This window comes from Planococcus citri, chromosome 2, assembly GCF_950023065.1.
Source record: "Planococcus citri chromosome 2, ihPlaCitr1.1, whole genome shotgun sequence".
In the NCBI taxonomy this organism is placed as follows: domain Eukaryota; kingdom Metazoa; phylum Arthropoda; class Insecta; order Hemiptera; family Pseudococcidae; genus Planococcus; species Planococcus citri.
The window spans coordinates 34,496,464-34,516,397 of NC_088678.1; the positions used below are offsets into that span (position 1 = coordinate 34,496,464).

Here is a 19,934-nt window from a genome sequence, read left to right on the forward strand (position 1 = left end):
GGGTATATACTTAATAATTTTTTACCGATTTACAAAATCCAGGTTAATCTTGTCTCTGAATAGTGATGATGAGATGTCATGATATACTTGGATCTAATAATTCACAATCTGAGATGTATTTCAGAGTTAGGTAAATTAAGTAGATGTTCTGGGAAATTGCTATCTTGAAGCTGGAAAACTAACAATTTTCTTTAATATCCTATTTTTGACCACACATAATGAATGACTGGTCTCAGTTTTGAGGGATTTTGAAGTCTTCGACGGATCCAAAAAATCTCAGAATAGAGTCCAAGCTGAATTCAGCACCCATTATTGATCTTTCAAAACTTTTTCTACTGGTTCAAGTTCATATTTTCATACTGACTTGGAAATCTGAAATTTGGCATGTTTTTATCATATGTATTTTCATTTTTCAACCACACCTGAATCGATTGTAAACCGTTTCAAATCATTTTGAGCAGTTCTGATGCTTTCAGTACATTTTGGAATTTTGAATTTTTGCAAAATTTGATCCCATTGCATGCTGATGAGTCAATTGGAGGAGATTTCAAGTCGTTCTGGAGCCTTTTGCCATGTTTTGGAAATTCCAGATTTTCAAAAGCACCAGAACGCCCCAAATTTACTCACAAGCGTGTATAAACAAGATTGGTGCTTTTTAGTGACCTACTTGAGCGGTTACAGACCATTTTTCCAAAATTGGATGGCACTTTTTAAGAATCTAAAATTTAAAAAATGTGGCTTGAAGATTCCAGAACAGCTAAAAACCACTTCTAATCAACTCAGAATGTTGAAATTGGAGTATCAAGTAATTTCTTAGGTAGATTTTTAATTTCATTGAATATTGTTTGTGAAAATTTAAATTCTCAAAAATTTTCTGAAAGCTATAGAACTGCTCAAAATTCTGTAAAACCAGTTATAAGGTAATACATATTCTTAAAAAATTTCATAATTAATAATTTTGATAGAGATTCCTGATTCCAGAATGATTAGAAAGGTGTAGAATAATATTTCAAGGGATGGAATCAAACTAGAAAGCTACTTTAATCAATTTTCATTAAAAAGTGTTTAAAATTTTAAATACCACAAAAAAATCACCAAAAATTGAGTCATCAAATTGTGGAGGGGAGAACGCTAGGTGAGTATAATTTTGAGGTTTTCTCATGAAGGTACCTACTTATCATACCCTTTTCAAAATGTCCCAATCTTGCGCATTCTGACGCTGGTGATTTTCAAAATCTGTCCATAAAATTTATGCTTTCAATTTTTTTTGGGCATTTCTTTGAGGAAATGTTTTTCTTCTGACAATGAGTACTACAGTTACCTATTGAACAGCTCAAAATAATATATTGACTTTAAAAAGTTTCCCCAAAATTGAGAAACAAATCAGATAAAATCATGTAAAATTCCTCGTAATATCGAATGGATGTTTTCGATCATAGAAATCAATCGCGCATATTCTCTTGAAATTACTCAGATACCTAATACCTGGTGTGCTCTATTCTGTTCTACACATTTGTATTGCCATTAAGTAAAATTTTGAGTAAATTTTCAATTTGCTGAACCGTTGATTGAAAACAAAACCACCGATGTGTATTTCGTTCTCAACTTGACTGAAAAATTTTCCAAAATATTTCCTCCAATCAGAAAAAATTGAGACTTTTACACATCTCGGAAATTTAATTTGCATTCTCGTCTATCTACCAACACGAAATAAATTGACATAGGCACACGCTACACTGAGAAAAATTCTAAAACAGTCTGTAAGTAGATAACATACACAACGTATAGAATATTCAATAAAACTTTCTCAGAAGAATACTTGAAAATTTAAAAAATTTCATCGCCTTCAAAACGTCACGTAGGATTTCACGAGCAAACGAATTTTTTGGAAAATTTAACGAAACGTGTCATCATTTATACATTAGGATAGTGCTGTGTAGTCTGTACCTACGAAATGTGCCAAATGAAGACAATGCTCGTTTAACATATTCAAGTAAATATGTTAAACGATCCTGAAACCGGGTGCTAAAAAATTTACATTTTATTTGTTCACTAGCGAGTATTTTTTCCTCTCGGAATAGCTCCCTAAATGAAGACGAATTTGATATAGAGCTTGCAGAGGAAAAAATCGCAATAAAAACATCCCGACGTGCTGCGAAAAACAAATAATTTAAATCTCATTTAAAACGTAACGAGATTTAGGTTAATTTTCTTTACACACTTTGGAATAATTCGAAACCAAACGGTCTAATTGAATAGAGAAGGTTTTTTTTTCTCTGTTATTGAGATGGTCGTTTCGGTGTCGAGATTTTTGATAATTTTTAAGTGCCAGCAGAGCTTTTAAAACTATAGTTCTTTTAATTATTCACGTAGTAATAAAACGTACATATAAAATTATCATAGATCATAAATGACATAACGTACCACAGCTGCATCAATAAATTGAAGAAAAACTGCTATAAGTACATGTGTGAAAAACAAAAAATAAACCGACCACGATTTTTTTTTGAGAAAAAATACTCAAATAAACGAACAAATAATTTTAAAAAATAAATAAAACTAAATAATAAAACGCAACAAAATATTGTAACTTACGCGAAAAATCACGCGAAACGACAATAAATAATATTAAACGAACAACAATAAAAATGCATGGAAAATTCGGCAACCACGAATGCACGAGACGAAATTCGCCGAAAATTTTCGTATTTCGAACTCGACGATTTAGCCGACGAAAACTCAAACACCGAATTCAATTGTAAAGGCATCAAAGAATGCAGCAGTACTAAGGAAACATAGCGCCACCCAAATCGTAAAAGTAGGTAAACTACATAGCCGAGCAAAAGCATGCGTATAGATGGTAGTCATGCTAGCGCGGAAAAGCCGCCGGAAAAATCGGTGTGACTGCGAGAGCTTGGTTAATGAATAAATTTGAATGCTGCAGTGCAACCGATTCGAAGGATTTATTTTGAAATATTAAACTTGGGTAAACTTTGCGAGGTAATTTTTCGACTAGAATACCTTTTCGTTAATTACCTACTCTTTACACTGTCGATTGTCGGTTTTCGTGCAGAAACGTGGTGAAAAGATAGCAAAAAAGGCGTTTTATTATCTCGAAGAAGCGTTTTATTGATACATTAACCCGGTTCTCGAATGTTTACCAAGGTCAACGTCGATACACCATTGTCAAAATTTATTCCACTGTGTATATCGCATTCCGCCAACACATTTGCAACATTATACGTCCAAATATAACGCCGTTTTTGACGACGACGTGAATTCTAATAGGTCTCTATTCCGCGAAACCTTTCAGTATACGAGTTATTTTTTATCGTTAAACTGGCAGTAAAATTTTTACAAATAAATCCGATAGTAAATTTCGCCATTTACATAGATCTAATACGATAATAAATCAGATATAAGGTACTCTTGCCGGTATAAATGTACCTATGTACTATGTTGAACAAAAATCATTTTCAAGTTGAATATTTACGTACGGAGGCAGTTTCTTGAAAGCAAAGAATGAGATTTTTTGAAATTATACGTGTCAAATTGAATACAATCAGCCTTTTAAAAATGATTTTTAAACTATTAATGATTCAATATTCATAGCGAGCCTCACAGTCTTTCGATTACACTAGGCAACTGCATAAATTTGTGTTCGGGTTGAAAAAGGGCTTAATCGATACTTTGGACCCTAAAACAAAAAAACACAGTGGGGTTTTTCAATTTGAGTTGTTTTTGTGGTCAAGAACTTTGAATTGTTTTATTACATTTTATTGACTGTTTTTAATAATTAGGTATTACGCGTTTTAATATCTGAATTCTGATGTTTAAATTTCTAAAACTGAATTTGTTTTTGATTTGAGGTACCTACTCAACTGTAATATTGTGATTGTAATAGGGTACCACTGAGCTGCGATCTCCAATTTTCCTGTAAAGGATAGAAAATGCAACCCCGACGACGACCATGAAAACCAATCAGAAGTCTGGTCTCAAATTTTCAAAGTATTTATTCCACACACAAAAAAACAAGCACTTGGTATACTGACGTTACTTTTAATTAGTTTTAATGGGAAAAACGTCATGAATTACTCATAAATTGCAGATAATGATTATAATAATAAGAAGTGCACTCTATACGTGAGCAATAAGTATAGGCTATGTATTATTCTGATTAAAAACGAATCTTCTACCTAATTAGATTAGATAATGATTCCGGTTAAATACACGTGATAAGAAAAGCACATTGCCAATAGGTATCGCTTCATTATCACTGCTTTTTTTTTTGGAACCGAAGTATTCGCATTTGGGTATTTTCTCCTTTCTTTGAAAAACGATCTCGAGTGCACTTTCTCAATGTATGATTGATTAGATATGATTAGATATATGTAGGTAGGCAAATACAAAGGTACCAAAATAAGTAGTGATTTCATTTCGTATTCAGGTTTTGAAGTTGTTTCGTTCATACGAGTAGTCTACCACTTGTTTCAATCGTCTGGGATTTCAAGTAAACGGTGTCTTAGTTTAAGATGAAAATCGGTAGCCTTAGTTGCTCTAGTCAAGTGATCACTTTAGTTGCACTTTTTTTCAATGTGGTGAGTTTCCTTATTTCATACTTTAGTTACCTTTATTCAGATCCAAGTTCGTTTTAATTCTAAATGTTAATTTTGTACATATATAGGTAGGTGGTTAAAAAAAACTTCGAATTAAACTTTCCAAAAAGTTATCTATTTTTTATTTCATTTGGAAAACATAATTTCCATTGAGGGTTTCAGATTTTTGGATTTTCACGATAACTTGGGCACATATCAATAGGTAGATTAAATACCTACGAGCCTAAACCTACTTGAGATTTTTCAACGATTGAACCAAAAATATATACCAGCTCATTTTACATTTTAAAAACGTTCATTAACGACGAAGGACATTCCCAATCAATCCTTGAAAATCCATTCAAATTTGCTGGTGACGGTTTCCTGGATAAAAAAATACTTATGTTAATGCGAAAAAATAATACCCGTCTTGAATAATATTTAAAAATGAATTCACTTCTTTGGCTTTGAATCCTCAATTACGTAGGTAGGTACCTAAGTAATTAAATTATGTAATTCCTTTGTTTTTCACACAGAGTTCGAACTTCATCGTGATCAGTGTAATAGATTGGGAAATCGTGGGAGATCTAGGTCTAGGTATGTGTATAGTGTGATTGTATATTCACATAATACACGGGAAACCATGTTCATTACTTATATACTTACTGATTTCCTTCTTTATAGGAAGTGATGTCAGAATCGGTGTCATCTACGTTAATCTGGCTGAATTTTTTTCATCATTGGTGGCAATCATATTCATTCATGATAAATCAAATTCACATGTCACAAATGTTATGAAATACTGGTCATTCGTATGGATTGTTCTACTGCTGTTTCTCGATATCTTATTCTCTAGTCACTTGATCGTTTTGAATTCATATCAACAAATTTTGGATATTTTCAGCTTGGTCATCGGCTTAATCAGCTATTCTGGTATGTTTTCATTTTGTTTTTCACATAATCGTGTATGTCTGTAGGTGTAGGTATTATGTAGGATTGTAGGTAACTACTGAATTTTCATAATACTGAATGTATTTTTGTTTCAGCTTTTAAAATATGCATTGCAGCTGTTGTACTTTCTTATACCAGTGACAAAACAAATTTCATATATTGACTGATGATGACAACGATGTTGAACAAAATGCTTTGACAAACGATGACAATGATGTTTCACCTTTATCTCTTCCTCCTTCTTATGATGATTTCCTCACACAATCTGCACCAATGGTCTTGGAGACGCCATCGCCACCACCTCCTTACGATGCTGTAACCGTTATTTTCAAGTATTAAAAGTATACCTAGACCAGGTTTTATAAATGACTGGTGAATTTGAACTCGTATTCTCTCACAATTATTTCAAAAGTTCCTATAATTTTAGAACTTTGGTTTATATTTTTTGTAATTTTGAATTTATTGTTTTAGATTTTCTTGATTGTTTTTAATACGCGTTTTGATATCCAAATTCTGATGTTTCAAGTTTTAAATTTGAATGGAAAATATTGTAAATTCAAATAATAAATACTCAATTATGATTTAACATAGGCTACTCGAACTGAACTTTCAAGGAAAAAGCTTATTTTTGGAAATGACGAATACCTACAGAAATGGAAATCTGTAATTCAAAAATTCGAAAAAATTGCAGTGAAGATTATTTTTTTCAAGAAATATCCCAGCCAGCAGAAAAATGTTTGAACCGCACGAAGCTAAATGAAAAGTGCGTGCAAGAATTTTCCAGCAAAAATTTCAAATAGTACAGTACATTTTTCAATTTTTGGTGGATTTTTGAAAATCAAATTTAAAAAAAAATCAAAATTCTGCTAAATTGATCTAGAAAACAACAATCATCACTCGATTTGAATAGTTTTGATGGCACATTTTGAAAATCCGGAGTTTTAAAAATATGACTGGAGGCTCCAAAACGGCTTGAAACTTCTTCTAATCCACTCAACATGTTGAAATTAAGATATATAAAAAATTTTAGTTTTCCAATTTCATTGTGTGACATTGCGTGAAAATTCAAACGTTCAAAAATCTGCTATGGGGGCTCCAAAACTACATACTAAAAATGGTTTGAAGCCGTTTGCAATATACTTGGGGGTTCGGAAATGAGGTACATACATAGGAACCAGATTTCACTTTTCTGGATCAATTTGGTAAAATTTTGATTTTTGCATTTTTTTCAAAAATTGACTGTAAGTAAATTAAAACCTTCGTGCGATTCAAAAATTTTTCTGCTGGTTAGATAGGTAGGTACTACCACTTATTTCTTAAAAACAAAAAAATATGTAGTTTTTCACTGCAATTTTTTCAAATTTTTGAATTACAGAAATCCATTTTTGTCTTCGGTAGGTATTCGCAATTCTTGGTTCTTGATCACGATGGTATTTTGCGGCTATTCTAATATGATGTACTAGGAGGATAATTTTTTCTCAAATTTGGTTTGTACGAAATGTGCATTTTTTGAAAATCGAAAGGTTTCCAGTATAATTTCTGGGACAACTTTTTATGAATGATAACATTGATATCCAATACCAAATCCAACAAAGACAGAGACATGTTCTTCTCATCTCAGAAATCGTGAAGCAAAGCGGCAATTGAATATTCAATGGGGTGGAACAGATCTGAAACATGCAGATAACCCCAAATACCTGGGTGTGACCCTACGACACTAGATAGGTTACACTAGGCAACGGCATATTTGTTTTCGGGTCGAAAATGGGCTTAATCGATAGTTTAGACCCTAAAACAAAAAACAGAGTGAGGTTTTTCAATCTGAGTTGTTTTTGTAGTCAGGAGAGATGATCAAAGTTGCAAAAATGACCGTTTTTGCCCTATTTCACGAGTCTGTGGCGACATCAGTATCATGTTTCAAAAAAAACCAAGGTCATATTCGGATTCTACGCACTTTTTAAGTAAACATATTTACCGGATTTTTGATTTTCGAACATTCAAGCGCATACGGAAGATTTTTGTTTGTAACACGAAATTTTTACTGCACGAGAACCTCGCTTGCGCGAACACGGTTCCGCGCCACGATTACATCGTGGAGTAACGCCAGCGTCGCGCGCTCCGAGTTTTAAAATACGTTACAAAAAAAAATCTTCCGTATTCGCTTGAATGTTCGAAAATAAAAAATCCGGTAAAGATGTTTGCTTAAAAAAGTGCGTAGAATCCGAATATGACCTTGGTTTTTTTTGAAACATGATACTGATGTCGTCACAGACTCGTGAAATAGGACAAAAACGGCCATTTTTGCAACTTTGATCATCTCTCCTGACCACAAAATCAACTCAAATTGAAAAACCCCACTCTGTTTTTTGTTTTAGGGTCTAAACTATCGATTAAGCCCATTTTCAACCCGAAAACAAAAAAAAGGTCAAAAATTGTTGCCTAGTCCCACGCGAAACAGTACCAGTGGTATTTACCAAAGAAAACTACCAATGATATTACCACTGGTACTTTCGTCAAGAACCACTGGTGACATTACCACTGGTCACCAATGGTAATGTCACCATTTTTTGGATTGCGAATTGTTTTAAAAATATATTTACGGCACCCCGGTCATTGTTTTTGATTGCAGACCCTCCTACCACAAAGGATTCTTCCTAAAAAAAATTAAAACGTCAAAAAAATTTGGTGCCCAGGGAGGGATTTGATCCCACTACCCCTGGTTCTGTAGGCACCTGCCCTACCAATTGAGCCACTAGAGATGTTGAAGAGATATGTATTTAAAGAGTTTATATGCGCTTTTCAGCATTCTGGACTTTAAAAAATTTCAAGTTAAATGATTTTATCAAATAAAAACTGCCTGTACACATGATTACATTTTTTGGATATGGGGCCAAATTTTGAAGGTCGGTAATTTTTTACTTCATTACAAAAAAATCACACGTGTTACTTTTTTTTAAAATCACTTTAAAACATACATACCTACTATATACAATATTGTTTTTTATTATTCTAAATTTTAAATTTGAAAGAAGGAGCCTTGTGAATATGGATTTGATTTCCCTTAGTAAATTTTTCTGTTTCTCAATTAAATTACATTGGAGATATCCAGCATAATAAATACCAATATCACCAGACTGGTAATGTATGGTAGACTAGTTGGTACTTCACTGGTACCACTGGTATCAAAAATCACCAGTGGTATAATAAGTGGTTTTTACCAGTGGCACATTTTCACCACTGGTACAAATGGTATCACCAATAGCAATACCACTGGTACCAGTGGTGAAAATATGCCACTGGTAAAAATCACTTAGTATACCACTGGTGATTTTTGATACCAGTTGGTACCAGTGAAGAACCACTGGTCTACCATACATTACCATTGGTGACCACTGGTACTGTTTCGCGTGGGGTGTTATTGACCTACAAAAGGCACTGCGAGGCAACTAAAATGAAAGTTGCAGCCAGAATAAATAAAATTCGCAAACGGGCAGGCAGCAGTTGGGGAGCTAAGCCTCAAGTTATGAGAGCATCTGCACTGGCACTGTGCTATTCAGTGGGGGGGGGGGGTATTCCTGCCCTGTTTGGAGTTGTTCAGCACATGCAAGTAAAGTTGATACTTATACCCGTAAACGAAGCATGTAGATTGGTGACAGGGTGCTTACGCCCAACACCATTGAATAATGTATATGAGTTGAATGGAATTGCCCCACCAGAAGTCAGACGTGAAATTGTATCCATGGTAGAGAAGACAAAGATGCTAAAAAATCCCCTGCATCCTATGTATGGATATGAAGAACTGGCAGAAACCCGCCTCAGATCTAGACACAGTTTCATGAAAACAGTTGAAGAACTAAAGATTCCCCCCAGCACAGATAGGTGTCGCATATGGAATGCAGTTGTTGAGGGAAGAACAAGGCAGGAAGCCCTACCAAGTGGAGAATATTTGAAATATGGACTGTGGAAAACACTTAACAGATTGAGGAGCGGAGTCACACGATCTAAGTATAAGCCTCATAGATGGAAGTTGTCCAATGATGATCTGTATGAATGCGGCGATGTTCAGACTGACAGACACTAATTTGAGTGTGAATTATCAGGAAAAATCAATCCTAGAAAATTAAATGGGACACTTGATGATGAAGCAGTTAGATTCCTTGAGTACTGGCAGGAGAAGGGTATTTAGATTTATATTTAGATTTAGATTGAGTTTTTCATGTTAATTTAGGCATGTCGACCGGATACGAGAAAAAAAAATTGATATCCAATTACACATAGTATATGCGAGTTGCACATTTTCAGAAAAATCCTTTCAATGCAAGTCCGTTTGGTATTTCAAACTACATCATTGCTATACATTTTTTTAAACGAATTTTAAATCATAGTTCATAGCTCCAAATTTATGTTGATTTCCAAATCTGGATTTTCAGAACTACAGTCCAATGCGATTTTTTCAATTAAAATTTTGAAAAACAATTTTTTAGGGATTTTTTTATGAATTTAAAAATTGTGAAGGCCAACAAAAGGGTAGGAAAACCTTAACATGGAGTCTGAGACTTGAGCTTTCAACTTACCTACATAAATATTGCTCTTCTCAATTTTCTGAAAGAATTATAACCATTCGATTAATTGTTCTGGTATGCATAGGTAGGTACCCACATTTTTTTTTTTATAGATATCTACCTAGTTAAATTGTGTTTCACTGTACAGTGAAAATTTTTCATATATACCTACTCATTCTAATTGCCGGGATCATTTCATCTGTTAGAGAGAACTGTATACGAACTCGCTTGATGGAGAATAAACGCTTGAAAACATATCCGCTTATGTGAAGATTTTTCGCGTTGTAGTAAAAATACATACTTACGAAGTACGTATCAAGATTTGTTTTCATTATAGTCTAGTGAAAAGCGCACTCCAGCGCCGTCGAAGGAAGAGAGCTTTCATAAAAGGTATGCGTGAAAAATTAGCATATCTTTTATGTATAAAACAAGAAAGCGCAACGATATATGTATACTACAGATGACGTAAACGTTGCCTCTTTTCAAAAACTTCTATATAAGCTCGAATCGAGCTAAATTCTTCTCTTCAAAAATGAATAAAATTTATCCTGTTGACTTATCTTTATCAAGTATCGAGTTTTAAAAGACTTTTGTCGGCGTGAAAAATTTATGCTCATTTTCTCATTCACTTATACCTACCCAGTGAGACGCCCGCGCTGCCGTCAAGCTCTTTTTAGTTAGGTTTAGCTTAATGATTTTATCATGTGTTGGATGAGTTTTCACGTTATTTTGTCTTAAAATATTACCGCCTTACGGGTTTGAAAAAATGACAGATAATTTTTTTCTTTTTACCATAAATAATGAGAAATTTTTAACTAATTTTCAAATCAGCGGTGTGTGAAAGAATTTAATACGAAAGTTCATTATTACATTGAAATATAAATTATTTTATGATGTATTTTGTGGCTTTCTGTTGCAGTTACTTGGATGGAAACAATCTAAACTGAAATGTAACGCAGTACACAGTGTTCCACGGTATACGACTACGAGTATAGCAAGCGAATAATATCTTACGTTGCGAAAATGAATAAACTCACGTTTTGCAGTGCGCTACTGCTGTACGAGTATACTATAAATTCGATTTCAAGTGCGTATAATTTAAATGTTATGGACTAGGTACTATATATTTTTTTGATTTTTATTTGCGCGACGTTGAAGGTTCGCATACGTGTAAGCCTTAATCTCGTAATAATTTCCAATAAGGGGGTTTCCTTTGTGTTATTTGAGATTGTAAGATTGAATGAAAGTGTTCGCTGACGTGGGAATAATAGAATGTGGATGGGCATGTTTTTGAAATATTTTTCTACTACATTAACGTCAATGTGTCAGAATTAATTTGATGAGTATTTTGTATGAGAAATTTTTCTCGTAGAAATACATCAAGTGGTTCATTTTATAAACATCATCGCTCGTACTTATTTGGTGGAGTGTAATTTTTCTTGAAATTTATAATGAGGTGAGGAACAGATTTTTTCCGTGTAAGTATAATAAAGCGTGTAGAGCCTATGTACCTATGTTTTCGGAATATTTTTATTTTTCTTGCTCGAATATGAGGTGTGAGATTTATGAAGTAGGTAGGTACTCGAAATATCGAAGGAGGAGACTCTCGAGTCGATTTAGACTATAGTGAATGAGGGGAAAGGGGAATCAATTGAGAAATTAATGACGACTTTCAGCATCGATGAATTATTTTTTGCTTTTTTGAAAATTTAGCTTGAGTAGGTAAACTGATATGTAGTCGAAATACCTACTATTGAAATAATTTGGCCCTTAAAGTCTGAAAATCTTGTGGTAAAAATTCTAATAGCGGTCGATTCTACTTCTACCCATTTGTACTTTTCATTAGGAATTTTCATTTCCGCGAGTTTTCAACCAATTTCTTAAAAATTTTCACGGATGGGGGTTTTGAAAAAAAATTAAACTTTTTTCTAACCAAAACGTAAATTTTAAACATTTAGGTTAAATTTTTAACATGTTTTTCGAGAGGGGCATTTTAAAAAAAAATCTTCAAGTGAAAGCACACCTTAAAATTTACAAAACAAAATTTTTTTGGCCACTTTTTCCGGTATAACATGGGCTTTTTTAAAAATGGTTCTTCTTCATCATAGAAACCGTTTTTTGTAAAAAAAATTTCGTTGAAACGAAACATTCTCAGATACGCAGTTGCTTAATTCATGAACATGAAATGAGCATATAAGTACTAGTATTAGAATACCTACATTTTTAAAAAATGGTTGTATAAAGTCTCCTCTCCTAGGAAAGTTTAAATCATGGATATGTTTTTGATCAAGTTGACTTAATGCCTCGACCAGCTGACGTGATCATCTGGACCAGGTTTTCAGCCTGATCTGGATCAAACCTGAGCTCTAAGGTGAGTTCTTCTCCACAGCTTGACACTCAGCTCCGATCAGATGTGTCAGCATAGATGCAAGTCATCTAACAAAATGATCTGATCAGGTCTGGTCTTGTCTAGCCTCGAAGGTCATTGACCCCCTCTGTCTGACCTTTCAAGGTAACTGACGTACCGGTCTAGCCTCTCATGGTTGTCCGTCCACCTGTCTGACCTCTTGAGGTCATTGACCCGTTCGTCTGGTATCTCAAGGTCATCTGTCTGGTCTCATTATGGTTATTGATCCGTCTGTCTGGCTTCTCAAGGTAGTCTGTCTGCCTACCGGGCTTATTAATTGAGGTCACTGACCTGCTTGTCTAGCCTCTCATGGTTATCTGAGTGTCTGTCTACCCTCTCGAGGTTGTCTACGTGTCTGTCTAGTCTATTAAGTTCATTGGCCCATCAATATGGCTTCTCAATGTCGCCTGTTTGTATGTCTTCCTGCCTTTTTAAAGACATTGACTCATCTTCCTGGTCTCTAAAGTTCACTGACCTATCTGCCCAGTCTCTCAAGGTCATATTCCTGGTATTTCATGGTCATTGACCCGTATTCACATTTGAGCTTATCCCTACTGGAATTTCACTATAACCATCTATCTACATATCGTACCTCGGGAGTAATAAGGTGACATCTCAAAAAAGTGAAATTTTACAGGAAAGTGATTTTCTTTTTTTTTAAAACTTGATTCATTATTTTTATCAACTTATAATTAATTGTGAGGAATTAATAGCACCTCATTTTAAAGATCTGGTATCCTACCTTCATTTAGCATACGAACACTTCGAAAAATAAAATCTTAAAGAGGAAATATTTCAATGTTTGGAAAACATTTTGAGTTAACACCTTTCATTAAAGTTAATGTGGAGGCGGAAGGAAGCGTCCAAAAAAAATTTTATCTTAACAAAGTTGTAGAGAATTAAATTTCCAATCGACATAATATCGTTAGTTTTTTTCTAGAGTGCTTAGTTTTTGAGTTTTACTCAAAAAACTAAAATTTCATTATGTGTGCAAATTCATTTTTCTGGAAAGTGATCGATTTAAATTTTTTTTCCATTTGGTACAAACCAATAAAAAATGCACTGCTTGTGACTATTTCTAACTGACAAACATTCAAAACAATCAAAACTGTTTGTTAACACTTTGTATGTACGAAATTTGCTCAAAAAAGGTGGAGTTTTTTGAGATGTCACCTTATAACTTCAAACAACTTGAAATATGTTGTTGGGTTTTTACATGATCTAGATAATGTACCCGACTCAAAGTGTTATTTTTGGTTGAGGGGGGTCATACAAGCCCCAAAAATGCAAAAATCAATTTTTTTTGAGATGTCACCTTATTACTCCCGAGGTGCGATATTTAGGTACAATGGCGTTTCAAAGGGCCAGAATTTATTTTTGGTCCTAAATTAATACCTAATTCAATAATGAAATGGAAATAAATTCATTTTATATAAAATTTAAAATCTTATAGAAATTCAGAAATCTGGAGGAGCGTCTAGAATTACTCAAAGCCACCACTAATCAATTAGAATGGTTGGCCAGAAGTAGGAGAAAAGCAAAATTTCGACTTTTCAAATTTATAATCGGTATCTAACAAGTAAAATATCTATCCTAACTGACAGCTAAAAATTGAACCGAAGCTAAATCGAAAAAGCTAGTTTGGTTCTATTAATGAGATTTGAAATTTCTAAAGAAAGTTGATGGATACTTACATTTCTGGAGACTCCAGAAGGCCTCAAAAATTGTTGTTTTTGAGTTTTTCGAGTCAAGCAGTTCATTTTAGGAGATACCTGCATCTTCTAGATGCATATCGAAATGCTCCAGAAGGTGCTATAATCAACTTCGGCAGCTGAAAATTTGATTCTGAGGTGTAGGTGACAATGAACTTTCAGTGAACTAAATATTCAGTCAAATCGGAAGTAGAGAGATGCCAAGGTTCCTTTGAAATAATAAATTGGGTATTTTTTTTTATTATTTTTTTTTTGGTGTACCATATCACAAGCATCACTAACCGCATCTGTTATTTCAGAATTTATTAGTCAAATTTGAACCTTATAAAAATCGTCGTTTTTTCATCCAGTTGTGTTTTACAAATTGGTCATGAAAACGTAATGATACCTACTTTTTATCAACTTGTAGAAATGTAAAAAGTTCATATTTTTGACTTCGCCATGTCATCGCACTAGCAGCAATATTACTCTAGAGAGTTCAGGGTAGGTATAAGGTACTTTCCAAACAAGACTCGACAAATACATATAATTCACCATTAGTAATCTAGAGAAAAGTTTTGAAATGTATTTCATTAACATTTTGTACCGAGCACCATCCCCTCTTCTCTTCTTTCACCTTACCCACCCTGCTCATTTCTTTTCCTCTTGTAGGTAGTACAACACCGTAGTACCTACATAAGTACAATAAAACAAACGTTAAGAAATTGATATAGCAAGGAGGAACTCTGTTATGTTATTATATTCTGCCACACAAGTTCAAACTATTGTCTGAAAATACTCGTATAATGAAATATTGAAGACCATGTACTAGTACTTGCAAAGTACTTAGTATATTTTATGCTTCAAAATTACTTATACTGTGGAGTAAGTTTTCAAAATGGTCAACTTACAGACTGGTATAATTACTTTATCATGTAAAGTACTTACATATTTAGGTACCAGACACTGAGTACCTAACTACCTATGTCTGGGTTCTTTGAGTTGAGGGTAGAAATGTACTGCGAGATTTTTAGTTTTTTTTCTCTCTCTCTTTAATTAATTACCTTTCGCTTGAAATTACTCGTGTGAAATTATTTGCTTACTCTACCTACTGTACCTGCGCTATTTCAGTAGTACCCAACTCGGCAGATAAATATCACGAGTGTAAGGCTCTTATACCTTCGTATAAAGGTGTAAGGAGGTCATTTGTAAATTTACGAAGGCATATAGGTAGTGTAGGTATTACAAATCACGAGTTGTTAGGAGAAAAGTTGCATAGATTACAGAAGGCTGAGCTACGCAACCGAATTATCTACTTGTAATGGCCAATTCCAAGAGTTCTTAATGACCTACGAAGAGATGATTTAAATAAGGCGATAGCACCGAAAGCGTTTTCATGTATGATGTAGGATGGCTGTGTGTTTGTGTCTGAGTACGCCAAGTATTCGCTTAATTATCGGAAGTAGGAACAAATTCGTGATAATTTAGAAAGGTGTCCTCTCTGTTACGCTTCGATCGGTCAGACTTCGGGGTATCTATGGCGAGTATGGATGTATTATGGGGCAAATCCGCGCGAAATTATATCGCTATATATATATGATGTTAATTTATCGAAGGTATATGCACACTGTGTTTTGCTAGTTCGACATGATTTACCGTAGATTATACTGAAAGCGTCCTACTGTACGAGCTATTGTACGTAAACTCGTAAATTAAAATAATCGCCACTTTTAACCTCTGCCTTAACGGGTAAGATGGCAAGAAGATGGTTAATATTGCGTACGAAGCGAAACGAATAGTACTTTTTTCCAGCATCCCCTCGTACCTCACCTTCTCCTTGTAGATATTCGCTATTACACGGCTATAATATTATACACCTATCCGTTCTACATCTTACATACTAGTAGGAAGATATCTCGGTGTATGTATCATATATAGACGAGGTTTCTTCTCTGCTGCGATATTCTGCATTGTTTAACGAATATGCGCAAATGTATAATGTATACTTATGTGTTGTTGTTGTTGTATGTATAGGTATGTATATGCTAAGTAATTACGCCGGATTTAGTGAGCGTGTAGAATTTGCATTTCATGTAGAAAACTTACGCCAGTATACCGCGCAGTCTAGGTTACCTGCAGGTTCCTCGATTTTTTTTTATTCGCCCATGTCAGTCGGGGTAGGGAAAAAAACTTTTTAAAAATACATTTCCATAATTTCGGTTAAAAAAAATGAAGTATCACGATGTTACACGCAGTCAAGCCCAAGACCGAGAGTCTCGCGGTAATAAGTTGAATTTAATACGTGCTTTCATAAGATGTAATAAAAATGGCGCAAAGGCCAAGCGACGGGCACGTGCGTCGAAATATTTATATAGAAATTGGCCGTATTTTAAAATATCTCCTCACAATTTTTTTTTTTTGGTTTTTCGTTTCCCGTACAGTGGTGAAAAACATGACGAACTTTTCTACTTCTCGTGTTTTCTCTGATGGACGCGAGTTTGGATGGCGAATTTTTCTACATGTATTAAAAAATTTTACACATTTATACTAAAAGCGATGAAAAAAATACCTACATGTTTGTTGTAGCCCGGTGAGAAAGAGTTGGGTAAAAAGTTTCATTTAACTCGTCGTTTTGCAAATTCTGATTCATTTTTTATACAATGAAGCTCGCTGGCCAAAAGAACGGATGTATACTTTGTTCATAATACACAGCATTACCTACGCTCACATTATAGAAGTTTGCTTAAAAAGAAATCATTAATCATTTTAATTAATTGTACCTTTACTACTGCTGCGGTTGTTTTATATTAAAACTGTTCGCATTGTGGCGAGGGTTTCTCAATACATATGTTCTTCCAAATGTACTCGCGAAAAAAAATACAGCGAGGTACCTTCTCGGCTTAGTGTGTGCGGCAAATGGCGATGTTTGTGTGGTTGGATTTTTTCTGCGGTTGGAGAGATCGTGTTGAATGACTCGCTTTTGTTTGAATTTCAATATGTGGACACCTGTGTTTATTAAAAAAAAAAAAAAAACTCACATACTGAATACCATGGTTCAAAAACCGAGTCTAAATTTCATTGAGGCATCCCTTCCCTGACATCAGTATTATAAAAAAAATAACACCAAAACAGAAAAAAATTCCAAAATTTCAATTTTAAAAAATCATATAAAAAATTGAAAACAATGGAAAATTACGTTTTGAAGACATTTAATTCAATTCAAAAAAAACAACGATCTTACAAAATTTTCTGAATTATTCTTTCATTTTGTCAATAGGGATATTTCATTTTTAATTAAATATAACAATTCACATGAACTCCGAATAGATTTTGTTGGCGTGATGTCATCTTGATCCGCGATCTTACCTACTCTTATGGTAAAGACTATGTAAATGAATTGAATAGATTTTTGGTGTTAATAAAATTGCCTACTCGGTTCGCCGTAAATAATGAACAAACTAAACCCACTTTATGTAATCAACACAAACGAAAGATGAAATGAGTCCTCCGATCTCCAGAAATTTTTTTCAACAAGTTTCCTATGCAGGTCCATTAAATGACTGTTACCAAATGAGAGAGAGGAGATGGAAACATCGTAACTTCTTATGAGTTTTCGAATACTTTACGACTGGTTGAACTGACAAGGGAGATCTTAAGGTGTCAGTCCAGTGTTGTCAACTTTAATATTCAAAAATCCCTCATTTTCTTCATTTTTGATGAAAAACAAATCCCAGAATTAAGAAAAAATCCCAGATTTTTTTTCAAGTTTGAAAGTTCTATTTGTGGTTTAGTGCATTAAAAAATCGCTTTTTCAAGCTTTTTAGTTTTTATAATCTATTTTAAAATTAAATTATCAAGTAATCATTTTAATGCACAAGAAAGTCGATATTATTCATTTTTTTCTAGATTTTATTCAGGTATGTAGATTTACCTACAATGTGCATCGTTCGTTACTTTTTCATCAGTCCAGTACGGCATTGTTTCCCTTCCTCCTTCGTGTCCACGTTCAGTTTTATCATGTCTACAAGCTCTCAGTGGCATAGCCAAGGGGGCGAAGGGGGCTATGGCCCCCCCTTGCGAGCGAAAATTTGAAAGAAAACATGTAAAAATGGACGTTTTTCGGTTATTCGGACCCATTTTTTCTAAAAAATTTCGCTCTCGCTTCGCTCGAGCAGTGATTTTGCCTTCTTTTTCATGAAATCACTACACATCCTGATAGGTTACCAGAAAATTGCCCTTCATTTCAATTTCTTATGTCTAAAAATCTGGTTTTGCCCCCTCCTTGAGAAAATCCTGGCTACGCCACTGCAAGCTCTGATTAGTTCTTATTAATAATTTCTCCACTACAAATGTTGAAAAATGTTGGAAAAAATCCAAATTTCTACCAAATCGCTAGAAATTAATTAAAATTGAAATGAAATATCGTAAAATGTAATTTTTCCCGGTTTTATTTCATGATTTTATTAATCACACTGGTCGGTAAAAGTGGGTAAAAGGCAGTAATGTGCAATCATAAAATAGGTGTTGAATTCGATAAAGATTTTACGATTATATTTCCAAATTTTCATGTTATTGACGAAAAAAATGCAAAAATTTCTATTTTATCCCTGAAAATGAAAGAAAAATCCCAGAAAATTACAAAATTCCTGAAAAATCCCAACGTTCTTTTCAAAACCTTTAAAAATCCCTTAGCTTGGGGATTAATCCCAGGGGTTAACAACACTGTGTCAGTCTCTGATTTAAACGGGACCACGATTTTTGGAAAGAGCATGGTCTGAAACCTCTATAATAAGTCGACTTTCAGCTGCCAAAATTTACATTTAGGTAGATTTTGGAGAGTTCAAAAAAATTCAAAATAGAACTTTTTGATGATTCATGTTTTTTTCTCTTCTTTGTAAAAATGATGAAAATCAGTTCTGAAACGAATAACGACGCAGCAATGGCTTTATCTTCTTTGAAAGCAACCCTCGAATCCAAATTTCACTATTTCGTGCCATTTTGGAGCCTCCAGTTCAATTTTCGATAACTTCATAATTTCAACATTTTTCCAGATGAAATCAGGCTGTTAAAAATCAAGCTGTGGCTTATTTTTGATATATTCAACGGGTTTATTCACATTTTAGCTGATTTTGGGGCAGATACCTGGGGTGTGTTTTTTTACTAACATATTTTTAATGATCAAGTGAAGAATCCTGCATAGTCAAAAAACGCACTTGATTTGATTTGTGTGCCTGTAAAATGTACTCTAATTTGGATAAATCTTTTGAACATATTAAGGGAGGGAGGGTGGTTCTATGCAAGATACAGCCATTCGTACAAATTTCGAACAATTTCCCTTCAAGTAAATCAATTTTGTTTTTTTGAACTTCTTTATTATAAATGTTCTGGTCAATGTACACGTGGAAATCGTCTCAAATGTGGATAAATCCTTCGAACAGGTCAAATATACCTAAGCCACAATTTGATTTTTAGATGCCCAAATTGAATTCTACGCTTATAGAAGAAATCCAAAATCGCACTGGAGGCCTCAAAATGGCCAACAATGGCGACATTCGACTCTAGGGAGTTAATACATTAGTTTCAAGACTAATTTTCATCGTTTTTGATGAATAGCATAATACATAGGGTATATGTACATTTTAAGAAAAAAAAATTCATAATTCGCCAAAAATAATAAATTATTTTAAATTTTCAAAAAACTCAACAAAAAGTGAAAAAATTAATTTTT

General features: G+C 33.9%; 2 protein-coding genes across 3 annotated transcripts in view; one reads left to right on the forward strand and one right to left on the reverse strand.

The window, feature by feature from the left end:
- Positions 1–2,798, reverse strand: part of LOC135835524 (zwei Ig domain protein zig-8-like) — a 415,219-nt gene extending 412,421 nt beyond the window's left edge. The window contains exon 1 of one of the 2 annotated variants that reach the window (XM_065349790.1): positions 2,596–2,798. The gene's annotated coding sequence lies outside the window, so the exon portion shown is untranslated. Of the gene's footprint in view, positions 1–2,424 lie in introns of both variants that reach the window. The other variant, XM_065349789.1, reaches the window with a different exon arrangement.
- A 1,639-nt stretch (positions 2,799–4,437) lies between these two features.
- Positions 4,438–6,022, forward strand: LOC135833699 (uncharacterized). The gene is made up of 4 exons (XM_065347457.1): positions 4,438–4,598; positions 5,132–5,192; positions 5,280–5,528; positions 5,642–6,022. Exons 1-4 carry the CDS (start codon positions 4,533–4,535, stop codon positions 5,707–5,709), a joined length of 444 nt encoding a protein of 147 aa, XP_065203529.1. The 5' UTR covers positions 4,438–4,532; the 3' UTR covers positions 5,710–6,022.
- The last annotated feature ends 13,912 nt before the right edge of the window (positions 6,023–19,934 follow it).